The following is a 26,975-nucleotide window of genomic DNA, read 5'->3' on the forward strand; positions in this document are numbered from 1 at the left end:
AGGCGATTCCCTTTGCCAAGGTTCCGTTTTTTTTTTATTCTTTATTAAACAAAATAACACAATATAGATTCAGTGTACAGTGGATCGTACACAAATAGAACAATAACAAAAGAGCCAGGAATATATCACACTTTACAATATAGTAAATATAATAGTTTAAAACCTACTGAAGTCGAATTAGAAAGTAGTTTTATATATTGCGCCGCTGAGCAACATCCTTCAGGAAAACAAAATAAAATATATATCTTCTTATCGTTATTGTTAAATTTGCATTTAAGAACATCTCTTATTAAAAACTAATTAAGTTTGTGTTTATGTTCTTTTAAATTTCTGCATGTAGTGATTGGCAGGGTAATATTTATCAATATTTTTGAAGGACACTTCTTAACCTTATTCACGATTAGGTATTTGTGAGGAAGCCTCCAGACCTTAATCTAGTTGTTTCTTCTTCTGCTGAAATAAAAGCTTTGCAGTCTCACTTTAGAAGTTCATAAATGTAAACTTATGTAATGCAATACTTTTCCTTTCCTTCAAAGATAGTATCTTTTGTTTATTTCAACAGGATACAGACAATGACTCTTACATCCTTATTAATGTATTTATTTTGTGTAGCAGCATTTACCTTTTATATATACAGTATAACTCCAAATTGTTATGATACCAATTGTAAGTACAGTATTAGAGGAACATTATTGTAAGCTTTGATGCACAACTTTATTGCTTTCATATGAAATAGCTGTACTTCAACTAATTAACTAATTGATCAGAAAGGATGCTAAAAATAGTCACTATTGCAAAAAAAAAAAGAATTCAAAATGTATTCTTTTTTTTATTGTTGAAAATGGCAGCACAGTAAAAATATTAACATTCTGTTTCTCAATTCATACAAAATCCCCAACATTTGGCTAAATCCAAAGATTCCAAAATTAAAACATTTGTTGATGTCGGAGGGACAATTCTGTACATGGGAATTATGTCTACATGACTGAGCTGAAAGGTGTTATTATATCAGTAGTAAAAGTGAAAACTTGTGCTTCCTTTTTTGACTTGCAGAGGGATCCAAACACATTTATAAACATATGGCAATGCAGAAATTAAGATGCATAATCAAAGTTATTTTAACTTAGTCCTTTTAAGAAAATAATTCAACATTCATGCAAAAAGGTGTACCTGGAAGCTGTAAAAAGAATACAGCGAGTAATGACGTATCACAACTGTACTCCTGCTTTTGAAGCGTCTCTCCTCTTTAAACGGATACCATGGATTTGGTCAACTTAGTCAAATTATGTTACGGTCTACTCTACATGTTCATAAAATGTAATGATGCCACCAATATGACCAAGGATATCAACATAAAAGACATAACATATTTATTAAAAAAAGGTCAAGGCACTGTGGCTCGGAGGCAGCAGTGTGTTCTAAGGAAAGACTTGTCGAAATGACAGTTAATCATTCACTCTTGATAACCGAGCACAGAAAGACTCACTCGAGTGACTGTGTCAGTAATTAAGAGTTACTGTAGTTTAAACAACCTGAGGTGAGGGATGATGCTAAGAAACATTATGCTGACAGTTTTACTTAATGGTTCATGGACAATGAGTGAAAGCAAACTTTGTCATGAACTTTGGAAGAGCAGTCTTTTGAAATCTATTTTTTCCTCCGAGGCTATGGTCCAAGTGGCCAAAATGAAAGAAGAGAAAAGTCACTTTTTGTGTTGGTTCTGGGAGACGTCTCATTGTGTTTTTCTCATCCCTTGGTTGATATGTTGAAGCCACTCCTTCAACATTTGAAAGCTTGGTCGAGCAGCAGGCTCCAGGTTCCAGCACTGTTTCATGATGTTGTACACCACTTCAGGACAGCCATCTGGACAGTCCATTTTGTAACCTTTCTCCACTCGAGGCACAACGTCTTTTAATGGCTACAGAATGGAAAAAGTTGTTGGTAGACAGATGTGTTGACAGCAAACATAACTTACTTAGAAAAACAGTGAGATCTGTGTATTCTGTAACACATGGAGGTTGATTTGAGGCTAATTATGTGGTTCGTAAAAGTACAGGAACACATTAAAGAACACAGTATATACAGTTCAATTACATTTTTGATTTTCATTAAACGGAAAGTAGTTTATAGTCTGTTATTTATCCTGTTACTTAATTTCAGGTATGTACATTGACAATGTACAAAGACAACACTTTTAGGTGGAATACATATGGTGCATTGTTAAGTTCTATGAAAGTCACAAAACCACACCAAATATTGTACCCTTTAGCATGAAAAGGAACAATTCTAGAAGGTAAATGCATTGCTGATTAATCTCTCTCCTAGATCAAAGCCCAAATCCTCCTTTACAAAAAGATATTGATACTTACAATTCTTGGGTAAGGCACTCGGCCAAAAGAGTAAATCTCCCAAAGCAGAATACCGTAGCTCCAAACATCTGATTTGGTGGAAAATTTCTATTGATTAAGAGAAAAACACACACAAGAGTTTATTTCAGTCAGTGGGACCGACACATGGTAAAGCTCACTACTCAACATGGCAACAGCCCTTGTAAACTACGGTTTACCTTTTCTCTGAGGGCCTCTGGCGATGTCCACTTCACAGGCAGCTTAGCAGTGTCCTGAGTGGAAGAGGCCTCCTTGGTCAGACCGAAGTCACTGACTTTGGCCGAGTTGTCGTCTGATACAAGAACATTGCGGGCCGCTAAGTCTCGGTGGACAAAGTTATTGATTTCCAGGTACTCCATTGCTTCACAGACATCTCTGTAAAAGTACAAAAAGTCGAAGTTCAAAACCTTGATACAGCTGTTCTTCTCCCCTTTATTTGATAATATTGATCTGTTTTAGAGGTAGGCGGAGGAGGTAAATGACATTCAGTAGTGTGACATGCAGAGCACGAATACAAACAATCCGGGGAGCCGCTCTTCAAAACAGCTCCACAGCCCCACAGATCATAAAAACTCTACAGTCTACCTTTAATACAGTATAATTGTAGATATGGTAGAAAACTGCAGTCATACGCACAGTGCAAAATTAAGGAGAGCATCTCCACCAAGTACTGTCCGGCCTCTGGAACGTAAGTAGTCAACCAAACAGCCCTGAAAACAAACAAACAGACATGTGACAACTTTATAAAAGTACTAAAGATGTTAACAAATGAATCAGACAGTTTGCCACCTACCTTGGCCATGTACTCGGTAACTATAAACAGACTCCCGTTCTCCTCTACAATCACTCCAAGCAGCTGCACCAGGTTATCGTGCCGTAGTTGCCTTTGGAAGGAGAGGAGCACACAGACATGTAATGTGGTTCACATGTTACTTGTTTATTCATGTTTCTAAAAACAAAACAAAGAAAAGTATTTTTATTTCCTTACGTCATGACGGAAGCCTCTTCAATAAAGGCCTGCGCTGTAGCATCATGTTTAATGCACTTCACAGCTACTTTAGTCCCTCTATAGTCTCCCACCATGACATCTGGAATGATCACAAACGATAACAATTGACTGTTAACTCAAATCTAGCAATGTCTACTCTTATTCACCCTTCTTCCTGATACAATACCAACAACAAAAACAACAAACCCTTCTCTTAAACCACTTGGAGCATGGAGGAATGTTTCATTGTTAAAAGTTAATAACTTGGAATTCAATTTAGTTAAGCAACTTTGCATGGTTATGTTTTTACTGGACTTTTATCAAAACTTTTGTACAAATTTTTTACAGAAAAATGTAATATTAATGTTAACTTTTCCCCAATACTTAACACAATGTACTTTTTAAAGTAAAACCAGTCATGCTTCAACTTCCCCTGCCTGTTAGCATGTTCATAATGCATATCTGGTCCCCACCACATGTAAACGATTAAATAACAGTGCGTCACTTGTACTATGCAGTGTAAACTTGAAGCTACTTGCCTCCAAACTCTCCTTTTCCAATAACCTGCTGCAGCTTGAGGTCTTTCCTGCTCATCGACCAACCACCTGTTGGTCATTTAAAGACAACATAACATAACATAACAGGCTCATACATGCTTCGCATGAACACAAATGCTAATATGATGTGGTTGCTTGAATTGTAAAGTGAGACTTACCCCTGGAAAACTCATCCTGAGCGGCCACCGTCCCCTCCTCCACCTTTGGCTTTATTAGACTGGTGCACAGGCCATCTGCATCTTTGGTGTAGTGCTACAAAAAAAGCAAAACCTGGCATTATTTGATGGAATATTTAAGCATATAACTGTACCACCTGTTTAAACACTCACATAGCTTCAATACAACTTCATACGACATAAAAAAACACCACAGGGGGAATAAAACTCAGCGAGCAGTGTTTCTTAATGACCAATAGAGGGCTGTATAATCAAATTAGCAAAACATATAATGGACGACTAACAATGTTTCCTCTCAAATAGGTCAGACTAAAATTACTCATACTCCTCTATTTTACTCTGTATAGTATATATAGCATGCTTCTGTTCAAAATAAGCATGTTAATCAGTAAAATAAGTCATTTTGAGAGTAAAACACTTGATGTATTTTGAGGTTAGAACTCTGCACCTCAGCATACTGTTCACTCTTCCTCTTTGACACTTCCTGTTCATTATTTGTTCCAGGAACTGTATGTGGTCTACGAGGTAGCACAGAGACGCAGGGGCTCTAAAACAGTAAAATACACCATACATACAGTCGATAGCACCAGAGCAAACACTAGAAACGTCTTGTTTTATTTATAAAATAAAACCAAGTTTTAAAATCTTACCTCAACCAGCTGCATGAGGTTTTCAAAGTACCCCTCCTCATCGATAGTGAGCTTGCCGTTGGTGTAGACGATGCGGTAGTGCTCCACCTTGCCATCGCAGCTCACACACAGGGTGTAGTCGCCGGGGAAGTTGGTGCTCTCTCGCACCAAGAACAGGCCAGTTTCAGGAGGGTTAAGCAACTGCTCGGCCTCATCCCGCGTTATCTTCCCATGAAACCACCTGGAAGAACCAGAGAGGTAACAGAGCATCCAAAAGGAAAGAGACAACCACAAAAAAGGAGACCACACTAATCCACTAATCCACTTTGTCAGCACAGGAGGGAATGCCACTGACTATTTTAAGAGGTATCAATCAGAACAATATTAGCGTGTAAAAGCAGTGAAGGATAAATCAGAATTCCTGCCGATTAAGGAAAGACTGCGGGGATCCAGTCTGGGCCTGTGTTGCTGATTATTTTCCATTAGCCTTTGAGACGTGTTCACCTTTCGTTGTTTTGATGCAAATTGCAAATAAAACAAATACCGTTCTGGGATCAAGAGGTATAGATTACAGTCATTTGCATATCCACTGTGACCAGTTATATTATTGAGAGGGTCACAGAATGTACAGTAAATTAATCTGCATGCTGCATCCACTCAGATGCCCCTAGATCCTTTTTACCATTGCACTCTCAACTTCATGACTGGTGACATTTAAAAATTACGACAGCAGCATGTCATATGATAAGATCAGTAAGCGTTCCTCAACTCGTGTCTGTTCTTTCAGTATTATTTTTTCAACAAGATGTTGCTGTACAGGAGAATGGATTCTCAACCATAATGTTCTGTATGTATAAATAAGACATTATACTGTATGTCTGTAAATATACATATAGATAAGTGATGACTTAGGATCAATGGTGGGTAGATAAGGCTAAGAGTAGCTAAAGTATGTCTTCCTTTTTTTTACTATGGGTTGTTGTTGTCTGGTAGATTTGTCTTCATGAAGTCATTCGAGACACAATTTTGTGATTAAGGGCTCTATAAATAGACCTGTCATTCATTGACACGCTCTCGTGCCTGCACACAGACCAGTCATGTGGACAAACCGGGAGATTTTTTAGATTACTTCAGTCTGAGATAGAAAAGAAACAACAGGAAACTACGCAGCACAAGTTCAAGCGAAGCTGAGCTGGAAACAGAAACAAGTGCACTGCAATTACAACACAGCCCGACCCAACTGTGGTCCCCATTCACATAACTACAGCGCCACTGCCACAACAAATAGCCCATCTGCCTTCAGCAACCACACAGCCATAGGAAGGGGGCAAAGACGAGCTATTTTAGCCGTAGCTGCAAAAGCCACACAACGCTGGTGTAGTGGCAACTTTTGAGTTAAAGACAGCAAATAAATAAACCTAATCCTGTTTGCTTTGAAAGTGAAAGATTGCATGGGGCATCAAAACTAAGTAAACCATGATATTGTTTGTACTCACTGCATTAGACTCAGCTTCCCTCCGGATTTCACTCCTTCTCTTTTCTGAACATAGTTGGCTGGAATTGTTCCCTCGAGACCTGCAGAATTTTTCGCTTTGTACCAGTTTGGATCCTGAAACACAAAATGTCAGAAATGGTTAAAATGAATGAATTAAATATTAATGTGTACTAGGAAACACAAACATGAAGTCATTCCATGTGTTTTCATATCTACCGACATGCTGCATGAGAGCAAAACTATATTTATAGGAACATAAGTTAGGCCATGAAACATTACCTTTGTGACAATAATAATCGTCAACACATCTCCTTTATTGAAGGGCAGGTCCTGCTCTGATGTGCCTGTGAAGTTGTACCTGGCCACACACTCTGTGCCCTGTGGCCATGGAGTCTACGGGAACATGGGCAGATCACTAATTAGTAAACAATTGTCTCATCTGACATGTCATGATGTGTATCTGAATATCTTACCTGGACCTCTGTCATGGTGAGGTGGTTCAATCCTCTCTCAGGTGATGTTTTCTAGCTGCAACCATTAGAGCTGATAGACACACACACACACACACACACACACACACACACACACACACAGTACGTAAGAAGGGAAACAGAATCAAGAAGGGAAACAGAATCAGTTTGACGGCCTCTCTTCAAAAGGTATTCACTTAACCACATACTAATTCTCAGGAAGAAATATAATTTGTGGTTTTTCTGTCTAGGTGCGCATGTTCATTCATAGTATACAAGTCAGCTATTATCAGAACGCACAAGAGTAGTTTCAGATCAGACAGTGTCAGTAAAAATAACTCGCTGATAAAGAAAGCAGAACTAACAAGTCTTTTTTTAAAAGCACACTTTCACAACTAGGGCAGAATGTTTCCATGACGCATTAATTCATAAAGACGAGGCTTCTGTGTGTTGATGGATAATAAAACTCAAAAATATACTATAAAGTATGTTTTGGAATAATATTCTAACTGATGAATAAAAGGCATAACACTTGATCTACTTTGTACTTTTTATTCTGTGTGGTAAACCAGTTCATTTTGACCAATGAGTGCTAAGCCCCAGTGACTGGCCCTTGTACGAATCAAGATAGCTCTCCTCAGCGCTGGAATGCAAACTTGTGGTGAGATCTGACCAGGCCTGAGGGACTCATCCAGCCCAGCATTTCTTTACGTCAATAAAGCAGCCACTGCGACTGTAACCTTGGGCCTGAGTCACTCTGGAGCATTGTTTCCATGATACATGCACAACGTTATAACGAAATGATGACCTATGGGTTAAGTCACACTCAACACCCCCCCTCTCAATCCTCCCCCAAAACCCCACTTCCTCTCTTCTTGTGTTAGTTCCCATGGAGAAGAGGTAGGGCTCAATGGTCAGGGAAAATCCTGGCTTTGATACATCTGCCACTTTACATGACGTCACATCCTCCGACATGTCGGTTACTATGCAGTCAACGTCCTGTATGTGTTGGGGGGGTTCAGATACTTCTATGATATCCTCATATCACTCTCCAAGCTCTTCCTATTAAAATTATATTTCTTCTATTGCAAATATAATCTGGCATTTCTGCTTTGTCACACATTTTAATAAGTGACCAGCCTCGTCACAACAAGTGTTCGACTAAAAACTCTCCTGCGTCCCGGAGAGGACTGTCATCACTCAGTATGATGAGGGTGAGACGGATGTTGTCCCCTATGGAGCACTGCAGCTGTCTATCTGGACACATTTCTCACACCCGTCAACCCATAAAGGACACCCCCATTTTGCATCTGCTCATCCCAACCCGTCTTTTCTACGGTTACACTTTGACATTTCACACTGCACAGAAAGTCATGACAGGAAAAGAAAAGAAAAAGTCTGAAGCCATGCTAGCGGTGCTTTGAGACTGTAATGCTCATTGTGAAGGAAGCCAAACTAATGGTGCCATGTGACCCCTCAACACAATTCTAACATGCCTGTAAGCCATGAGCAGTTAAACCAAAGACATTTTGCCCACTCTATTTTTGTTTGTTTACATATTATTTAGAGGCCTGGTAGGCTAAAGGTATCCAGTATTTCATTGAAAAAAAGTCACAAACCAGTTAACATGAAATTGTGTAGAAGAAATATTTTGGATTATCTCCTATCCCATTAATCATCTCGTGTCTGACCCGACCCCAGGCTGGTAACCACTGTGCGACATAAAAAGCTGTGGTGTAAAGTAAGTAAGTACATTTACACAATTCAGTTGTTATTTGTACTTTCTTTGATTTGATTTTTAGGGTAATGTATGCTCTTTAGTCCACTACATTGAATTATTTGGTACCGATAGTTGTTACTTTGTAAATTAAGATTTCAAAAACCATCAAACAGTTGTTGAGACATTTCACTTTGAATCCAAAATGTCAACCTGCTGTTGTTGCTGGAGGTAAAGTGATGTCAAGGGATCACCAAAGTCAATAGTATTCATCATGTGGGGACCATGAATTCTCAATCTATCCAATTGTTGTTGAGATGTTTCAGTCTGGACCAAAGCGGTGGACCGACTGTCAATCCCTAGAGCCATGCTGCTAGCGTGGATAACAATTCATTGTCACTGTAGGTAATCCATTATTCTGACTAAAATCTATATGAATTATAATTTAAAGCAGGAACTTATGCTTGTTATGTTATGAAAACAGAATTTGCAGAATCTGTCACGGCAAAGTCCTCGGTGAAAGAGCAAAGTGATCTCAGCGAGTGTGGCTCAATGGGGCCAAGGCCGACACACAACGGCACTTTTTTTATTCATCTCTTTTGGGACAGGGAATGCATCTCAGCAGCAGGCCACCAGCAGCCAATGGAATGGGACAGAACTCAGTCTGTCATGGTGTCACATTGCCATTTCCAGAGAGCTCCACATAGAACCACAGCTTGCTCTTTTCAGGAAGCGGACAACGCTGTCATTGTGAGTCGGTCGAGTTTCTATTGACCCCTGTCTCATTGAGAAGTCCATCATCATCATCATCATCATCATCATCATCAGCCTGTCCAGTGAGTAGCTTTAGGGGCAGCAATTATTTAGTTCTGCAGGTCTGGAGATATGAATTGCACTTCATATTGAGAGATATTTTCTGTTTTAGGAGAAGCCAGGCATGACATAAGCTACTGACGATAACAGGAAACCAGCAAACTCGGTGACACACTAAACATGAATGGAGTCAGGAAAGAGCACAAGGAGCACAAACTCACTCCAAATCCAACAATCACTAATAAATAGAAGTTCCATATTACTTCAATCAAAGCTAATATAACTATTACAGTCCAATTTGACATTTAATTGGAATCCATAAAAATCCTACTGTTCAAACCAAACCAGTATTCAGTATTTCTACCACAGATTCAGACCTTCTGCTGATCCAACGGTTTAACATGTGATCCGTCCTGTCTCCGTCACTTTTAATGTCAGTTGCAATTTATACACATCGAGGTCATAAAGTATATTTAAGCCGCAGAATCTGCAGAAGAAAATGTTGAGTCTCACAGCAGTCCAGGAAGAAGTCAAGAAGTGCTCTTGTCTTTAGCAAGTAAGTCATAGTCTAAACTGTACAAATCAGTGGTAGCCTGCGCGCACGAAGCAAGACAAGACAGGAATGTAGTAACATCTCCTTTGGTCTTGTTTAAATCTGCCACTCCCTGGTCTATCTGTAGAGGTAAAAATGCAGATCATGCACGGTGTTGCAAAAGCTGCTGGGATACAGTGAAGTGACAATGGCTGGAGGTCCTGTGGACAGATCTGCAAATGTGTCACTCAAAAACAGCATCATGTGCTGGTCTTTGAAATCTTACTCTTAAGAGTAACAAGGCCATCTTCAAACAGATCTCCCTCGACTTCTCAGTCGTGGAAAGCAACAAAGCACTTTTACTCAAATACTGTACTGAAGTGGCACTTTGAGGTACTTGTACTTTGTACTCTTGTTTGTTTGGTTAAATCTTTGCACTATTGTTTAGTTAGTTCATTTGAATATTATTCTATTTCTTTGTATATATTGTGCATTTTTATATTTAATATTTTTTACTCTGTTATTTTATTGCTTTACCTGTACCATAAATGCTGCTGTAGCGGAAAAAAAAAATTCCCCTTGCGGGATTATTAAAGTAACTATCTATCCATCCACTTTACTTTTTCCATTTTAGGCTATTTCTACTACTAAGAATCCTATTCCACTAGATTTCAGAAGGAAATATTGCACTTTTCACTCCACTACATTTATCTGACAGAACATATAACAAAAGATATAACAAACTCATAGAATACAATGCCTTGGTAAACATTAAATCAGTGGTCCCAATTTTTTTGGGCTTGTGACTCCTTACAAAGAAGCAGTGTCTACTTGGGGCCCCTTGTCACATTTCAGATGTCTATGAGTTGTTAGCAGTTCCACCAAAGAGACATTTGCCCTCTAAACATCAACAGGCAATAGTATTTAAGTAAAATGCTGCTCACACATTGATGCACTAGTATTAACAATCTAAAACTATAATATATCAGTCACATGGACCATGTATTTTGCCGATAGTGCCTCTGTGTTTTTACTAAAGTAGGATTTTGACTGTGTGCTCCTGCATCCCTCTATTTGCAGAAGGGGGGCTGGGTAATATGCCCCTCGTCCTGACCCTCCAGTCTCAAGATGCTCTGCGACTGCTTTGATGCTGCTGCCCTGTTATCATCACCATTACAGCAGCAGGGTGGCAGGGCCAAGTGCAGAGAGAAGGAAACAATCATTTTTGTCCACATCCCCGGAGCTATCATCTGGCAGATATACAAACCAACTCACCGAGCGGTGAGAAGTGAACAGAAAGAGAAAGAGTGCATGGCATGCCAACAGTTCACCCAGCTGGCTTTGACAGCCTGCAGATGTTCTTGAGGAACCTCAGAGGAGGAAATCCCCTCTGGCTCTGGGACAACAGCTGGACTCTGGTGCAGCAGCACTGCTCACTGAAACTGAGGTCTCTCTGCAGGATATAAGACAGGAAGTACGAGTCCAGTGGTAGGCCAAGCAGCACAAGCCGTCATTGTATCACTTTAATGACGGTCAATTTTGCCTGTGAGGCTAAGTGATATAAAGTATGAAAGCATACTGATACATGTAAAATAGCATACCGTTTATCAGAGATACTATTATTTAACCCTGAAAAACAAGGCCGTCTTCAGGCTAACAGGAAGAGAAAAGCAATGATTGTCAGTCAGGGGAAAATCCCCCTTAATTTTGCATCCAGGCATTACAGTAAACTTTGCATTTTACTCTCTTCCAAAGTTCAAACAACACAATGAAGGCATTGATGCGTATGCCACTTGGGGTAATTGGTGCTTTTAATAAGTAAACACATCCAAAAAAACACCATGTAAGGCAAAGCTGCCATGCCTGAGCAGTGAACGGACACTTCCTTGCTGAGGTGTGATGCACACCATGCAGTGCAATGCTGCTCTGCTGATGCAGCTATGCTTCACAGAGCAGCAGTCTGCTGTGGTTTCATGCGCTTGTTTCATAAGCTTCATCCTTCTTTACAGTTTTGTTACACTCTAAAAGAGGAATCCCCTGTAGAAGAAGCTCTAAGGCTATGCCAGCAGCACCAGACTTGCTTCAGCCTTTTGTCAAAAAGCCAAAGAGGGGCATCACCCCTTAACAGACCCAAGAGGTCCTCAGTTCCTCCCTCTGACAACAAGCCTACTTGTTTCATTGAGCTGTTTTTCTGTTTGGCACTTAGTGCATGGGTGGCTTGTTAAAACTGACTGGATGAGGGGGAAAAGCAGTAGTAAACCATTTAATAACAACCCATCTGCAAGTTACACATTCCTGGAAGTGCAGCCAGTTTTGCAAAGTCAGTAACAGTTTTTAAAAAGTTCTGAAACAGTCCCGATGCATCGGCTTGAGTCAGCAGAATACAATGATCACTATCATTAACAGAACAGTTTTCAGAGCTGCATGATGCAGCTTCTGTACCCCAAAAAGGCTTGGAGGAGGAGGACGTAAATAAGGAAATCACACGTTTACTACGCCTTCTCTTGTTTTACTGTAAAGCACTTTGAGCAACACTCATTACATAAAATATAACATATCATTATGTTGGCCTACTTGTCACAGGTCCCAAAGCCCCAATGATTTCTGGTGATCAGAAGTGTCAGTTACTGTACAATAAGACAACGGAAGTGCTGGCAGCTCTATTCTAGAAGTGTGGGCTAGTTTTACCACAACTCAAGAGCTTCACTGCGTCTACAAGCCACGGCTCCATTTCAAAATAAACTCTTACCTGTTTGCAGGCAAAACCCGATCAGTTTGAGGCAATAACAGGTGATTCAGCTCCTGCCCTCTCAGCGACAGCAGACAAATTCCCATTCACGAAATAACTGACAGTTGATGTCGAAACACAAAACACATCAAGTCCCGATGAGGAAGTGAACTGTGCCTCAGGTGACCCGAAACTTCAGCAGTACAAAAGTATCTCAATACAACCAGCGACGACAGTTGTTGGTGCGTATCCTGTCAACATCATTTGGGGGAAAAGTCGCTTCAAATGATGAAAAATAAACGTTTCCAAAAAAACAACGTATTGCTGCAGCCTCGACGGTCCCTGTGTAGAAAAAGTCGAGTGAGTGAGGACAACACGCGATAACTCAACTGGTGAAATGTCACAGCGATGAAATAAATGCGATTCAGAATAATTTGAGTCTACTTCACACTGCCCCACTCCTTTTCCCCTTCAGAAAAATTCAAGTTTTTTGCCCCACCTTGATTTTGCAGTGCACATGCGCGTTAAATAAGAAACAAGTCTGGTTAAAAATAGAATAATGGATTCATTTCGGTCACTTTGGTGAAGGAATTTGATCATCCATTTTTACACAAAGTCCACAAAGACGACGCAAATGTGAATGTTTTTTTTTTTTTTTTTTTTTTTATTGTCTCGGTCTGCAGACATGACACAAGAGCACTGCACTGTACTTTTGCACAAGACGCCTGACAGTGAACTTCGCTCCCGAAAGATAAACAGTTGTGCAGTCTAGACAAAACCTCCCACTGCCTGTTTAATGCGATTTTCTTTTCTGAACTGCAAAGTATTGTGGCATGGACTAAACACCCCCAGTGCAGATCTGAGAATGTGAAACATATAAACTCAATCTCAAGAAGCGTAACCGGCGTTTAAACGAAGTTACTTTACAAACACAGATCACCTCGTGGTTTCTGACTGAGAGAAATAACACGTTTGAATGAGGAAATAGTGCATAAAGCTGAATTACAACAGAATAAGGAAGAGCCATCAGACCTGTGGTTTAATGGCCCCCTGGCGGCCAAAGACAATGTAAACTCGTCGCAGTGAGTAACGCTGGCTGATGTTTCCAGACGTGTCTCAACAGATGAGACGGAACACATCAGGCCGGAGGAATGCCGGAGAAAGGACAAACCCTTTGCGCATGAATGTCATTTTCACTGAATTACTGTATGAACCAAACAAACATGTGAGATCCGTGTGTGAACACAGTATCACACAATACGATGTTGATGTAAACAATCTGCAGGTCCAGTAAACTTTACAAAGGCGTCTCTGGTCTGCACACGTTGCAAAGTGAATGTGATCAAGCAGAGGTTTTCACTTTCATTGTCAAAAGGATGTGGCAGTAGAGATACAAACATCACCTCAGTCAGCACAAATCAAGCAGCTCTGATATTTCACAGTCTACACTTTAGAAACACACAAAGCATTACTCTTACATCAGGAGGGGGAACTCCTGAAAAGAAATGTTGAACGATTTCTCATCACAAAAAAAACAAAATGTATTTGGTTCAAAGATCTTCATGAAACTCTATGAGGACATTCTTCAAAAAAAAAAAAAAAAAGAGTCCATCACAGAAGATGTTACATATGCATTCCTCTTTTAGTGTGATGCAGTGTGCTGTTAAAATCTGCGACTAAACTACACAACAAATATTTAACTACTGTAGACTTTAAGTTCACTATGATGGATTTTTTTTAATTTTTTTTTTATTATAAATACTACACAGTAGTAATTAGAAACCAATGTAAAACTATTAAAATGTAAAATAAACAAATGATTTGTAATAAAGGAACTGAAACTTGCAAACGCACTGATATGGTCCTTTAACAGTTACAATAAAGAGCCGAAGTAGAACTGAAACTCTCTCTCATTGACATTTGTTACCAAACAAACTAAAAATCGAGCTTTGTAACAGTCAGTGGCTCGCCTCAAGTGTTTTTCTGAAAAACAATCTAATATCTGTTCAATATATATGTTTTTAGCAGCATTCAGCGAACACCATCTCCTGTAAGCCTTTTACATGTTATGGATATGGACTAAACCAACTATCCATATCCGTGCTTGTAGTTTTTGCATGGGATCTGTAGTTTTTCCTATGCTCACAAAATAATTGTTTAACAAAGGTTTAGCTTCATGTACCTGCTGTAGATTGATGCCGAATGCATTGATGAGACCAATGACGGATTGCATTGACTTACAGAGGCTCACATCATGACTTCGGCTCTATATGAATCACATTTACTTAGACTTTTTCCCCCCCTAAAAAGCTACATCGCTAGAGGTCTTGCAGGCTGCGTAATCCTATCAAAGCCCTTATCGTGAATGCCTAATTTACCATGAACAAACAAAAGTGCTGATATCTTGGTTTTCTGCAGAAGCTGCTCCATTCAACACTGGCTTAGATTGAAAATACAAAATGACTCGCATCAATGACAAACATTCGATCAGACGACAGCTACAGAGTGCTGTCGAGTGTGGCAGAGTATAAGACAAGCCATTAGCAATGGTACCGCTGATATAAGTTGGATTCCTGTTGTCTTATCCAGATGAATGTAATAACATCACGTTGCATGTATTATTATTCACCAGACGGCTTTAGAATGAGGTTTGATTACAGCGACATTCAGAAATGTTTCCATGTGAAGTCAGAGATTGTCCATTCAATCTAAAACTACTTAACACTAGGCTGTTTTTGAAAAATCTTTCTTCCAAATATCGGTTAGTATCATGTAAATACAATGGTATCCACATGATGGCTGAAGCCTCTGATGGTCGACACGTTTACTTTTTCAATAAAACTCTTCACGATTCCAACCATAGAACTTATTCGTTGCAGAACTAATGCACTAAACAGTGGTCCCACTCACATGTTGAAGAGTTAGAAACGTAATGGATGAACTCTGGAAGATAAGGCGCCATAACCTTGTGTGTGGTCACGGAGGGGTCTTGTTTACCACTAGTCCCATTATGCAGAGTGCAAGGGGATGACAAATTTGCAGCCAAAAGGAGAAATGTACTTAATTCCCACTTCCTGGAATACCTGGAGAGGAATACCTATGTCACACAGGTAAACGCTGCCGGCCCCTTCAGCCAGGGGAAGGGGGAGGCAGAGAGAGAGGGACCACTTGGCCTCGACCGCCTGTCCCTTTCCACTACCAGGAGGGTCCAAGCTGAGCACTGGCGCTCGGTTCTGGTTAGCCCAGTCTGCAGCTGCTCGGTACCAAGGCTGATCCATCAGGAATGTGTTCTCGTGGCAGTCCAGGCAGTTTATGATTAAGTCCACGGGAGTGTCTGGAAGGTCTGTGGAGTTGGAGAGAAAAAAAAAAAATTCTAAACATGACCTCAACTAGAGTGCAAAATATAAAAATAAAGAAATATGTCCACCTTTGATACTCGACACCTGTTTTCCACCAGTTTTGTTGAAGAGGGTGAGCTCGCTGGTGACCGAGTCGAGCATCTTGACAAAATTGGGCAGAAACAAGATGACCTCCACTTCATGATTGGCCAGGTGACGCCCACAGCTGATGCCCTGAGCACCCTGAACATGAGGCCCACACAGCAGAGCAACCGTGGGACGCTGGTGCAAATTTTTGGGAGTGAATCTGGAGGAAACATGGAAACAAAACTAAGTTGCTTTTTATTTAACTAAGGCTGTTCTCATCTGTGCTTACAAATCATCACCGCATGCTTACCTGTTGGGCCCACCCAGCAATGTAAGTGCCATCTGACTTGCACACACACCAGTCATCTCAAGTCTTCGCTCCAGTGAGAGACCATGGCGCTCAGCGACTGACAATAGACGCTGGTGTAGTTCATAGGATATACTGGGCACAACAAGCCCAGAATCTGTATGGGGGGAAAAAATAACACAAATATGTATATATATTAAAAAAAACAGTGCACTTTAGATAATTTGCGCAACTACAATTTGCTCAAACATGTGACTCAACTTACCGGTGCAGTATTCTTTGGCCCCCGGTTGCGGTACAGTGATCTGTCTGTACACAATCGGTTTGGCCTCCAGGATGTTTTCATCGTGACGGTACCGTGTGGGTGTCTGATCTTGAGGAGTCCCGCGTGACCTGGCACCATTACGTGATGTATCGATTTCTGAGAAAACGGCTGCTTTGTCAAAAAGCGCCAAGTTTCCTTCAAAATCAAAGTCTGTATCCAGCCCGTCGTCTATGGCGTCCCCAAAACACTCGTCGTCTCTGAGCTTCATCTGACCATTCTTCACCCCGTTCTTCTTCGGTGTCACTTGGTTTGCCCCTCGACTACTAGATGACCCTGATGGGAAAAATACACACTCTTATTCAGCAACCGCAACAATCAGCAACAGTATTTTCTGATCGAGCTGCTCTACATTGCACTTACAGGAGTTGTGTCTTCTACGAAATGCTTTTGGCTGGCCGGGTATGTCCTGGTGACGTTCTCCATGGCTTTTGGAGCAGTGCTGAGGAGAGTTCAGTTTCTCCACAGACCTGGGATCACCCTTTGGGACTGTGACTGGAGCACTGCCTACCTTTGTAGTTGCAAAAGAGCTGTTCCTGGCATTGCCATTTGTGATATCTAAAATCTTGAGTTCTTTTATGTCAATGGCACTGCAGGGAAAAAAATAATAATATATTTAGTAACAGGAAGAAACGGTGGTTGTCAATAAGCACAATTAGTGAAAAATATATAGAGCGCAAACATTTCGTGGCCAAGTTGTACCTGAATGTGACCTCGGGAACAGGGCACTTGACTCCATTATGGAAAGGTTGCCTTAAGGAGATGGTTTGGCTGGACTGCTCCACAGACACCACCTCTCCTTGATAGACTCCCAGTGTTGGCCCACAGTTAATTGACACCAAACTACCCAACCAATCCGCTGCCATGATTGCACACCGTTGAAGAACAGACGTTTGGTTTTCACGTTTCTTGTCAGAGAAGCTTTGTAAGAAAATAAACAAGATTTTCTGTTAAAATAATACGCTAACTCTCTGGCAGCAGGACATCAGACATCAGCGTGGTGTTACCGAAGTTATGCTAACTGACTAGCATTAGCTTCGGCCTGTTATCTAGCGTTAATTCCAAGACGCAAACGCTGTATTTGATTAAAGACGAGAGGTTAAAGTGTTGTACCTTTCCAGGGTTGACGCGACGAACACTTCTCAAGAACTCAAATGAATGAAATGTCAAATTAAGTGCTGAAAGGAAAATCGTAGCTCATTTAAACTGCTAGCATTTAGCTTGTTGAATGGTCAAAAGATGCTGTTGCTAGCTTCAATATGACAGCTTCCGATATACGGCGTTTTTCACAATAAGAGTTCAAAAATGAACAATTTTATCAACATGAAAATTAGCGAAATCTGAAATACTGTGATTTCTATTATCCAAATGGATTTGGTTATCAACACTTTTGTTTCGCTTAATTTAAAGCACTGAGTCACATGTAACGTGTAATATGACTATTTGAGCATTCATTGAGATGAGCAATATTCTTGAGCGATAGAGCTGAATAATGGCCTGACTGGCCCGTGCAAAGAAACAACTTTGGATTTAATCAGTTGCATGCAATATTTCACACAGAGCTGTAGAGTATTAGCATGCGTACATAGTACTATTTGACCATTCATCACACGCTTGCTTTTCCCTTTAAAAATCTTTGAAAATCACATACCTAAGAGCATCCTTTATTCTTTCTGTGTTCCCAAAGTAAATAATAATTAATCCAGACACATTCCCTGTCATAAATAATGAATCAGATGTAGGCTATAAGCTATGAGTGTTAAGATCACTGTTTGTGAGATGTTCTTAACAACCAGTCAGCAGACTGAGTGAGATCATGTGGAGACTATCCCAGAAGTGTTATTAGCACATGACACACCCACCTCACTGCCTCCTGTGTACATAGGTTACCATGGAAAAGCTTGCAATCAAAGCTGTGTGAGTCTTATAGGCAGAGGGTGGAGAGGAGAGGATTTCTGCACCAGGTACTGTACGTGAATACACTTTTGTTTTTGTATTTAGATATGGTAAAGGGTGTGATTAACCTATTTATAATAACAGAAAATAAATCTGTAGATCACAAACACATTGTAATAATCATGCAGTGTTAAAACTAGTTGTTTACCATCAAGCAAACAGTGGAAATATGAAGACGCATGATCCAAGAATAGCCAAACACCTCAAACTGTCACCTTTGTGTGAAAACCTATCCCTGAAGCTTGGGCTGACACGTGGGCAGATGAGGACTGTAACCTCTCCCATACAAAGGGAAGAGATAACTCAGATCTAGGAAGACACCCCAATATGTTTAGACCCTCATACAGAAGTTCAAGTCCATTTTCCCTTACCTCTGACCTTGATATGTGGGACACTAAATCACGCTTTACAGCTCAGGTAAGACCTAGATATTGTATTTTTTATCTGGTAGAACATGTTGATCAAAGTATAAATGTTTAATTTATTCGTTTTTTCTTTCTTAGACCTCAGCATGGTGTGGTATGGCAACTGTCTCTGGGACAGAGTTCCTGTCCAAAGTCAGCACAAGGTGAGGGGGAGATTTATAGAGTTTTTAAGTGACAGAGTCACAGTAATATTAATTTGCAAGCAAGGGTGGTGTAAGAAGTTATTGCTGATAAACTGAATGTATTCCAGCACATCTGGGAGTGCCGGTGGCTTCAGACAGAATGACCCAAGTCTGAGGAAGTGGCAGTCATTGTCCCATCTGGTGCCTGAGGGTGCTACACGAACCTTTCCTCCATATCCACGGGCTGAATTAAGGGCTGCCCGAGGTGAAAGCAGCTTTAGACAAGCAGAAGGGGTGCATTGGCTGCAGGATGCTCATGAGCGTTTAGACACTCAGCTGGACCGGCTGAGGACCAGAAATTCACAGCTGAGCTACAACATAACTACTGCACAACTGCTTGACATGAAACACAAGGTAAGTTTAAAGAAAAAAGTAATTTAAAATGTCTATGTAAACAAATTATGTAATCTATTCTGTGATGAAAAGAGGTTTGCTTCGTGTTTCATCTGACCACAGCATCGGGTTCTTTTTGCACTAATGTGTTTCACAACAGCTGTCAGAAACAATTGGTGCTCTTGTGCAGGAGAAGGAGGCAGCTAAATTATCACAGTTTGAAAAGGGCCGGAAACGCGGAGAGCTTCATGATAAGTAAGTGCCGCAAAAGACATGGAATTTTAAACACTTAAGAAAATATTGAAAGTCCTTCTGCAAAATTCACTCACAAGGGTCCTACAGCTGGAGAAGGACCTCATGCAAATGAGATGTACTTTGAAGGGAGGAAGCAGTGATCAACCAACCGAAACAATACCAATGAGTCAAGAAGACTTTAACAGACAGGTGTGTAAGCTTCTTGTTTAAGAAAATAGATCTATGTTCTAAATAATGTATTATTTGTCATGTTTGTTTGCCAAACACTGCTTTTACATTTAAATTCAGGAGAGGCAGAAGGTTGACACAGAGCTGTGCAAGCTGAGAGCGGCTGTGAGAGATGCTGAGGCGAGGGCAAAGACACAAGAAGAAGAACACAACCAGGCCCTCCAGAAACTCCAGACTTCTACAGAGGTCAGTTTAAAAATATATAATATATATATTTACTGTTGATTCTCTTTCGACAAAATCACAAAGTTACACTGCAGTTGTCTGTTGTACAGCCATTTTCTTTTTGTTCCATACTTACACGTTTATGCTCTGTGGTTTTGTTTCTGTGTACTTAGACACAGAGGATGCTGTTGAATCAAAGAGAGGAGATGAATCAAAAAAGACAGAATCAGTCTGAAGTGCAAGAACAGCTGATTGAAGCTAACAACAAGATCAGTCAAGCGTGCCTGGTCAGTTTCCTGTCTCTGACTCAGTATTACCTTATCCTACAGGTACATTTGAAATGTTGTAATAGGGATTACATCTTGGAAATGGTCTTTCAATCTTCCCAGGATAAAGCCATCTTGTCGACTCATGTGCTTAAGATGGAGGATAATGTAAAGGAACTGAAGGCCAAGCTGACAGGGGCTCTGTCTCACAAAGATCTCTTGATCCAGGTATCTTATATATAATCTTCAACTACAACATCTGACATATCTAAAATCAAAATATAATGTATTGGTATCATCACTAGCTTATCTTTGCATGTGTAGGAGAAAGCAGATCTGCACCAGAGGGCCCATGTCCTGGACTTGCAGCTGCAGACAGCCCAACAAAGTTCTGAGGGTTGTTACACTGAGCCTCAAAACAACAAACAGGATCAGGAAACTGTTATGATGAAGGGAGAAAACAAGGCTCTCAGAGAGGTTAAAAGCCTGAAGTGGACATATTTTTGTTAAATTTCACTTTTTCTGAGTTCTTTATTAAATGATCCCTGTTGTGTCTTTACGCCAGGCAAATGAAAAGCTGACATGTGAGCTGGAAATGATTAAGCAGGAACTGAAAACATCACAGTCTCAGCTACAGGAGGTAACGGCAGAGAGGGTCACCAGCTCCAAACAGATCACAGCTGTGGAGGCAGAACGATCTCAGCTGATCAGAGAAAAAGAAGAACTGTTGATTAAAATGAATGAAGGTGGACATGATGAGTTAGAGAAGATGAAAGAAAAGTGCCGCCAGCTTAGGTGAGATGTTGAACAAGCACTATTCTTCAATATTTGAAGAAAAACTTATTATAATATATTACAATTTCCTTGTCTTTTTTAAAAAAAATGAAAAATGATCTAGGGAATCTTTGGGAGTTTTGGAATTAGAGAAACAGAAACTGCAAGATCTGTGCCAGTGTTTGGAGGCTGAGGTCCCCGAGAAGAGGGAGAAGCAACAACTGCAAGAGGAGGAACATCGAAAACAAGATGCAGTGAGAGTCCAGAGCATCGGGGAACTAAAAGCTGCGGCCTCACACTGGGCAGAGAAATGGCAAAAGGTGGCTTTGACACTGCAGTCCACACAGGAGGAGCTAGAGGAGCTCAAACGGAACAACTCCAGGAACAAAGTAAGACCATCCCTTAAAAATAACTTTATTCTACATCAGTTCATTTAGATGCATCTACATTCAAAAATGAAAAAAAATATCTACTTTCAGCTCCAAGCAGAAGCTATTCATCTGGCAAATGGAGTTATTTAACAATGTGTTTTTTAACAGAAGGAATCAGACTCACTCCTACAGACTGAGCTTGATGCATGCAAACGAGAGCTGGAGAGGAGCAGGAGTCAGGCTCTGCTTCACAGATATAAAGTTAAAGGTAAATGCACTTCTTTCTTAGCAGTCTGTGGCACCTGCAAATATTCTCAACAAGATTACTCTTTAAGCATATGTCTTTTTATTCTTAACCACAAGGGGGTAGTAAAGTGCTGTGACCTTGTATTTTCAGGCGGTGAAGCCTCAGTTCAAACTGAGGACACAGAAACACAGACAGTGTGAGTGGATTTTGATGAGATTTTCATTTTCAAAATGCACCATCAGCAAAATGCTCAAAATGAAATTCTGTGATCTTTCTCTTTATCGTTTGCACTTCATCAGCTTATCACAATCCTCTTTGTTATGGGAGCCGCCATCAGACTCCCACGGCAGCCAAAACAAAGCCCCTCAGGTATTTGGAGTAAATATTTTGTGTATGGAGTATCTACTGACAGTTAACGTTAATGATTAATAGGTATGTATACATAGAAGTGAGGGTCAAAGGCTGAAGCAACAACTGTCAGAAAGAGAGAAGCAACTGAGGGGAAAGTAAGCCTTCTTTGAAAAATGTACGAATGCTTAGTTGTTTTAAAGACTAAGAGGTGTGAATGTGGACAGGTTTTCATTGTTACTGTTATAGGGAAGACGCTTTGAAGCGTCCAGAAAGGCGGAGAGAGATGGGAAAAAATGAGGCTCAACTCAAGATTTCTGCTCTCAAAGTACAGTCGCTATATACCCAAAACATGCAATCTCATCGATTTATGAATCAAATCCAACATAGATCTGTGCGTAACCAACTGTGACCCAGCAGGTGTATTGAATGTGGGATTAACCAGCACATCTCTTCTTTCTTCATTATGTTTCTTTCCCATGAACGCTCACAAAAAAGGCCTCTGAAGATGATCAAGATGGTGGAGGCCAAGCAAATATCTCAACCATTGACTCACTGAAGGCCCAGCTGGAAGGTTGGACTCAACTTTAAAAAAACAACTGAAGATAGTGAGTTGATTTTCCTCACTGGCTGAGCTCTGAAGCTTCTTTCTCCACATGTTTTCAGACAGCAGGAGAGGGACGAACAAGCTGCCAGAGGAGGAAACACTGTCAGTCCAGAAGCTTCAAACACTGGGGCAGCTTTACCCGGTAAAGTTTGTAAAAACAACACCTCTAAAGATGGCCTCCTGGTGATGAACATAATAAAATACTCCTCGTCTACAGGTTAAAGACGAGAAACCATCTGTTGAAGGCAGGAAGGATAAAATTAATGTAGAGACGGACCAGCAGAGGAGGATGGTCACTGAGCAGGTACATATTGATACCAACATGATTTCAGGTTTTCTTTTAAAACAACGGCTCTATGGATGTTAATGTCCGCCTGTCGGTCCACTACTTTGGTTCAATATATCATACGAACCGTTGTATGAAGATACGTTGATGACTTTGCTGAAATTCACAAGCAACCAAGAAGTAAATAAAGTAATTAAAATCACCACCTTTACCAGCTGCACTATTGTGATGTACACATTAATGCATCAATAATTATAAATAATATAATATAAATGATTCTGAAATGTCCCATTCTGCATAATGACAAGTTTTACTTTTGATTCTTTAAAATGTTTTGATTGTAACATTTGTACTTTTTTACTTAAGTAAAAGTTTTAAGTACCTCTTTTATCACAGCTATTAAGCAAATGTTAGCATGCTAACACGTTAAACTGAGAGGTTGACAAAGGTAAACATCGCATCCTCATATTGTCACTGTGTGAGCACATTCATAGCTGGCATTAGCATTTAGCTCAAAGCACAGTTGTGCCTGAGTATAGTCCTGTAGGGCTTCTAGACTTGTTTTATACCTGTTGTAAATGCCTCGGAGGAATATACTGTATCTTGTAATGTGTGTAGTTGAAGAGTCTGTTTAAGGGGCAAGAAAGAAAGGAGGTGGGACAGGTTCACAACAGATCAGCAGCAGGTCAGACTGGAGCCTACGCACCTCAAGACTGGTCCCAAACATCTAAAGTTGTGAGGGTAAGGAACCTCTCAGCACAGACACAAACTGATAAAGATAAAAAGATTTCACTATTTTGTGAATATGTGCAGAAATATCTTGTTTTTCTTTTTCATTCAGAATCCAGGGGACTGGAGGATCTGGCAGCAGAGCTCTGGTTTGATGCCAGTGTTTGAGGAGGACGAGGAGGGCAGTGACTGGCCAACAGGGGAGGAGGGAAAGCAGGAAGAAGAGGCTCATGCTGAGGAAAACTTCCACAACCAGAGCCAACAGGTTGTAAGGGCTTAAAATGGCACCAAGTGGAATGGTTACCGAGTCGAAACTCCAAAAACAAACAGTAGAAACAGGCTTTTTACGCCACAGCTAAATGACTAACACATAAACATTACAACCTCCAGCCACCACACCACCTCAAAAGACCATCTGTATTTGCCTGTCTGCGTGTTTCATGAATAACATATTAGCAACTGCAACTGATGCAAATTAATATCATTGCTGGCATAATCGCGGCACACAGATTATATCACAAAATTAGCAGACCTACCCGCACATTCCTTCATTACACACACGGATGTGCACTAATCCCAGCTTCTGCTTTAATCAAAGCACAAACAGCACACAGGGAGTGCTGTCAGCCTGGCTGCACAACCACTTCAACTCCATGTAAAACGTAGTTCAGCTATAATCTCACATATGACTCTTTCTACTCTAAATAATCCGATTTAAAGATGAGGAGTGAACCGGTCAGCTGGAACATCTGACTCATTGATAAGAGGATAGAAAAGAGTTACAGTATGTCACGGTCTTGTCAGTGACATCCAGACACAACATGATAAACTCTGTATCAAAAGTCTTCATGGTATTAAGTGCTGATAAAAACTGAATGGCAAATACTACAGACTGTGCGACAAAAGATCAAGGTCTAAATGCTAAACAGCAATTTGCACTTTACAATAAAATGATGTTGCCCTCTTTTGCACTTATTTTTTAGCTGCTATTTGAAAGTGACATGTGACAAAAATCTGCTATAAAAAGCATTCATTAAAAATAGAGAATACATCTGTCTTATCACACAGTATGAAGATGAAACGAGAGATTTGAAACCGTTCTCTCCTCTGCCAGATGTCATCTTTGAGTGCAGACATCTGCAATCTGAAGGCAAAAAATGAGAATCTGCTGCAAGGTGACGTTAAACATGAATCAGTGTAATAATCGTTAATGTAGACCTGTGCTGTGATCTGTGCCATGTTTATGGTTTGGAGCCTTTGGGAAAACCATAGGAGTGATGTATTTATCTCAGACAGGGACATATCCACAAATACAGTGGACTAAACAATATGGAGCACATTGTTAAATTAACTAACAAGCTACTTTATTGGTGGATAAGTCCCCGATCTTTATTAATTTCTCTTCTGCTTTCCGTGGCCTTCTAACTTCTGCATGTGTAAAAATACAAAATTGATATGACATTTTGAAGTATTAATCTTTGTATAATTATTTCCCCCCATTTTTCCTGATTTAGCCACACTAACGTGCAAACAACCAATTCAGGACTGCCCTCCTACTGCAAAGAAACTATCAGACAAGTCTCGTCACTTTTCAGATGAGATTGACCTGCAGCAGAAAAGACCACCATCCTTCTATCCTGATGGAATATTCCTGTCTGAGCTTGTAGATATATGTAGCCCTGATGAAGATGAAGAGGAGGAAAGGGACAAATGATGTGTTTTGTTAAGACTCCTGCATTGGGCAAAAGTTGCTATGTACTATTATAAAGTGCAATAAAGTCCTAGACCAGTAATTACAGGGCGCTGCACCAGCCAACATTGTGCCTTATAACCTTTTACTCAAATGAAATTTTACAACTTCACTTCAATAATTTAAACTTGGTGGATGCTTTTACCTCAGATAAAAGTTTGACTAAAAGTCACCAAGCTGTTATAGACAAAAGTGTGTGTTTATTTGTATGATATGGCGATCATTACAGATGCACATGAGAGTATATGTATATTTTGGAAAAGGAGGTTTCTCTTCAATAATGGGATACATGGTGGAGTGCTAAACCAAAAATACAATGAGCATGTTAAAAAAAAAAGTGAAACGGTATCACATCCCAGATTTAAAAGAGGACAAAATACTAACATTTCACATCACAATAGAAACATGCCTATTCCTATTGTATTGTGAGCATCATGTGACGTTTTAAGTGTATTTTAGTTACAAAGACTGAATACTGGAGTGACTCTTCAAGATTTATAAATAAAGATCAGTTTAATCGTCTTGTTTTTTCTTTGTTCAGAGACCAAATATTTAATAGATCACCAAGATTGTAAAAGATACATTAAAAAACTTCTGTTTTACAAATATATTGGTCTGTGATACGCCTACAAATTATGAACTTACATTTACAAATAGATCTTTTAGAGCCTCAGGTTGTACAGTGTGCCTGCTCCACCTGAAGGCTGCACATGTCTCTCCAGTGAGCACGTCCTGCATCTGCACCCTCAGCTCCGATAAGGACTCGACCAAGAACTTTACCTTCTGAAGGGACCTGAGTTTGAGCAGGAATGTGAAATTCGCAGGGTTACATTACAAATAAATGTAGTTGTCAACAGAAATGCATTTTATGCTGTGATTGTGAGCTCCCAAAGCAATCTTTACCTGCACGATTATGAACTCGAGCATGAGGGGCAGCTGACTGATGTCTCCGGGAGGCAGGTCAAAAAGGACAGATGTATTCCACACAGTACGGGACCCTCCTTCAGTTTCTCTGCTGCTGATCACAACTCCTTTATGATGCAGATTGATCACCACCTGGTATTCTGTGCACAGGTATACAAACATGATGAAATCTAATGTAGAATAAACAATTAGACATGACTACTAAGATTCAAATGGAAGTTTGAAAGAGAAAGTTCCCCACTGTTATAATATGAGTAAACTCAATTTGAAACAGTAAATGGCAGGACAACAGTATATTGTATAATGATAAGAATCAAATTCAAATGTCCTAATTTCAGTCGACATATCAAAAAGCAAAATAAAATACCCTTTTGTTAGTTTTAAGTCAAATCTTTTTTTTCTTGCTGTATTATAAGCTGCCGACCTCACAGTTGCAGACAAGCACTTTCTAATCCACCAGAGTTTATGCATTAGTTATATAGATCTATAACACACTTATCAAAATCCCATCACACAAAAATGTTTATGCGCACTGTCCAGTTATGAAAAAAATGAAACCAAAGATGTTTTTACTGTCCTCTTC

At 40.1% G+C, this 26,975-nt stretch overlaps 3 protein-coding genes across 3 annotated transcripts; 1 reads left to right on the forward strand and 2 right to left on the reverse strand.

The window, feature by feature from the left end:
- Positions 1-25: 25 nt before the first annotated feature.
- LOC116391068 (tyrosine-protein kinase CSK-like) lies at positions 26-12,962 on the reverse strand. Its single transcript, XM_031861314.1, has 13 exons — positions 12,514-12,962; positions 6,706-6,775; positions 6,512-6,625; positions 6,234-6,346; positions 4,759-4,978; positions 4,091-4,184; positions 3,915-3,980; positions 3,376-3,475; positions 3,181-3,271; positions 3,024-3,097; positions 2,567-2,762; positions 2,370-2,456; positions 26-1,918 (listed from the first exon to the last, which is right to left on the reverse strand). The coding sequence occupies exons 2-13, from the start codon at positions 6,718-6,720 to the stop codon at positions 1,733-1,735; spliced, it is 1,356 nt and encodes a 451-aa protein (XP_031717174.1). The 5' UTR covers positions 6,721-6,775; positions 12,514-12,962; the 3' UTR covers positions 26-1,732.
- On the reverse strand, positions 10,565-17,799 carry edc3 (enhancer of mRNA decapping 3 homolog (S. cerevisiae)). Its single transcript, XM_031861302.1, has 7 exons — positions 17,660-17,799; positions 17,249-17,467; positions 16,910-17,136; positions 16,490-16,822; positions 16,228-16,381; positions 15,920-16,137; positions 10,565-15,835 (listed from the first exon to the last, which is right to left on the reverse strand). The coding sequence occupies exons 2-7, from the start codon at positions 17,410-17,412 to the stop codon at positions 15,501-15,503; spliced, it is 1,431 nt and encodes a 476-aa protein (XP_031717162.1). The 5' UTR covers positions 17,413-17,467; positions 17,660-17,799; the 3' UTR covers positions 10,565-15,500.
- Positions 17,800-19,023: 1,224 nt separating this feature from the next.
- On the forward strand, positions 19,024-25,755 carry LOC116389057 (centrosomal protein of 83 kDa). Its single transcript, XM_031857462.1, has 20 exons — positions 19,024-19,070; positions 19,178-19,463; positions 19,603-19,697; positions 19,775-19,886; positions 19,986-20,111; positions 20,264-20,377; positions 20,480-20,584; positions 20,681-20,833; positions 20,922-21,151; positions 21,255-21,519; positions 21,670-21,769; positions 21,899-21,944; positions 22,048-22,117; positions 22,595-22,670; positions 22,763-22,845; positions 22,921-23,007; positions 23,608-23,730; positions 23,831-23,983; positions 24,833-24,893; positions 25,233-25,755. Exons 1-20 carry the CDS (start codon positions 19,024-19,026, stop codon positions 25,430-25,432), a joined length of 2,532 nt encoding a protein of 843 aa, XP_031713322.1. The 3' UTR covers positions 25,433-25,755.
- Positions 25,756-26,975: the final 1,220 nt, after the last annotated feature.

The sequence above is a fragment of the Anarrhichthys ocellatus genome, unplaced genomic scaffold (genome assembly GCF_004355925.1).
Source record: "Anarrhichthys ocellatus isolate YVR2014 unplaced genomic scaffold, GSC_Weel_1.0 scaffold2, whole genome shotgun sequence".
In the NCBI taxonomy this organism is placed as follows: domain Eukaryota; kingdom Metazoa; phylum Chordata; class Actinopteri; order Perciformes; family Anarhichadidae; genus Anarrhichthys; species Anarrhichthys ocellatus.

What these genes read in the sequence shown, in the direction of transcription:
- LOC116391068 (XM_031861314.1), bottom strand. An exon ending in CGATTATTATTGTCACAAAG is followed by an intron (nt 6,347 to 6,511) that starts GTAATGTTTCAT and finishes TTTGTGTTTCAG; the next exon opens with GATCCAAACTGGTACAAAGC. An exon ending in TCAGGATGAGTTTTCCAGGG is followed by an intron (nt 3,981 to 4,090) that starts GTAAGTCTCACT and finishes AATGACCAACAG; the next exon opens with GTGGTTGGTCGATGAGCAGG.
- edc3 (XM_031861302.1), bottom strand. Translation starts at nt 17,412, where the DNA reads ATGGCAGCGGATTGGTTGGGTAGTTTGGTGTCAATTAACTGTGGGCCA. An exon ending in GTTCCCGAGGTCACATTCAG is followed by an intron (nt 17,137 to 17,248) that starts GTACAACTTGGC and finishes TTTTCCCTGCAG; the next exon opens with TGCCATTGACATAAAAGAAC. An exon ending in ACAGGTGTCGAGTATCAAAG is followed by an intron (nt 15,836 to 15,919) that starts GTGGACATATTT and finishes CCAACTCCACAG; the next exon opens with ACCTTCCAGACACTCCCGTG.
- LOC116389057 (XM_031857462.1), top strand. Translation starts at nt 19,024, where the DNA reads ATGGCAACTGTCTCTGGGACAGAGTTCCTGTCCAAAGTCAGCACAAG. An exon ending in AGATCAGTCAAGCGTGCCTG is followed by an intron (nt 20,378 to 20,479) that starts GTCAGTTTCCTG and finishes CAATCTTCCCAG; the next exon opens with GATAAAGCCATCTTGTCGAC. An exon ending in GGAGGATGGTCACTGAGCAG is followed by an intron (nt 23,008 to 23,607) that starts GTACATATTGAT and finishes TAATGTGTGTAG; the next exon opens with TTGAAGAGTCTGTTTAAGGG.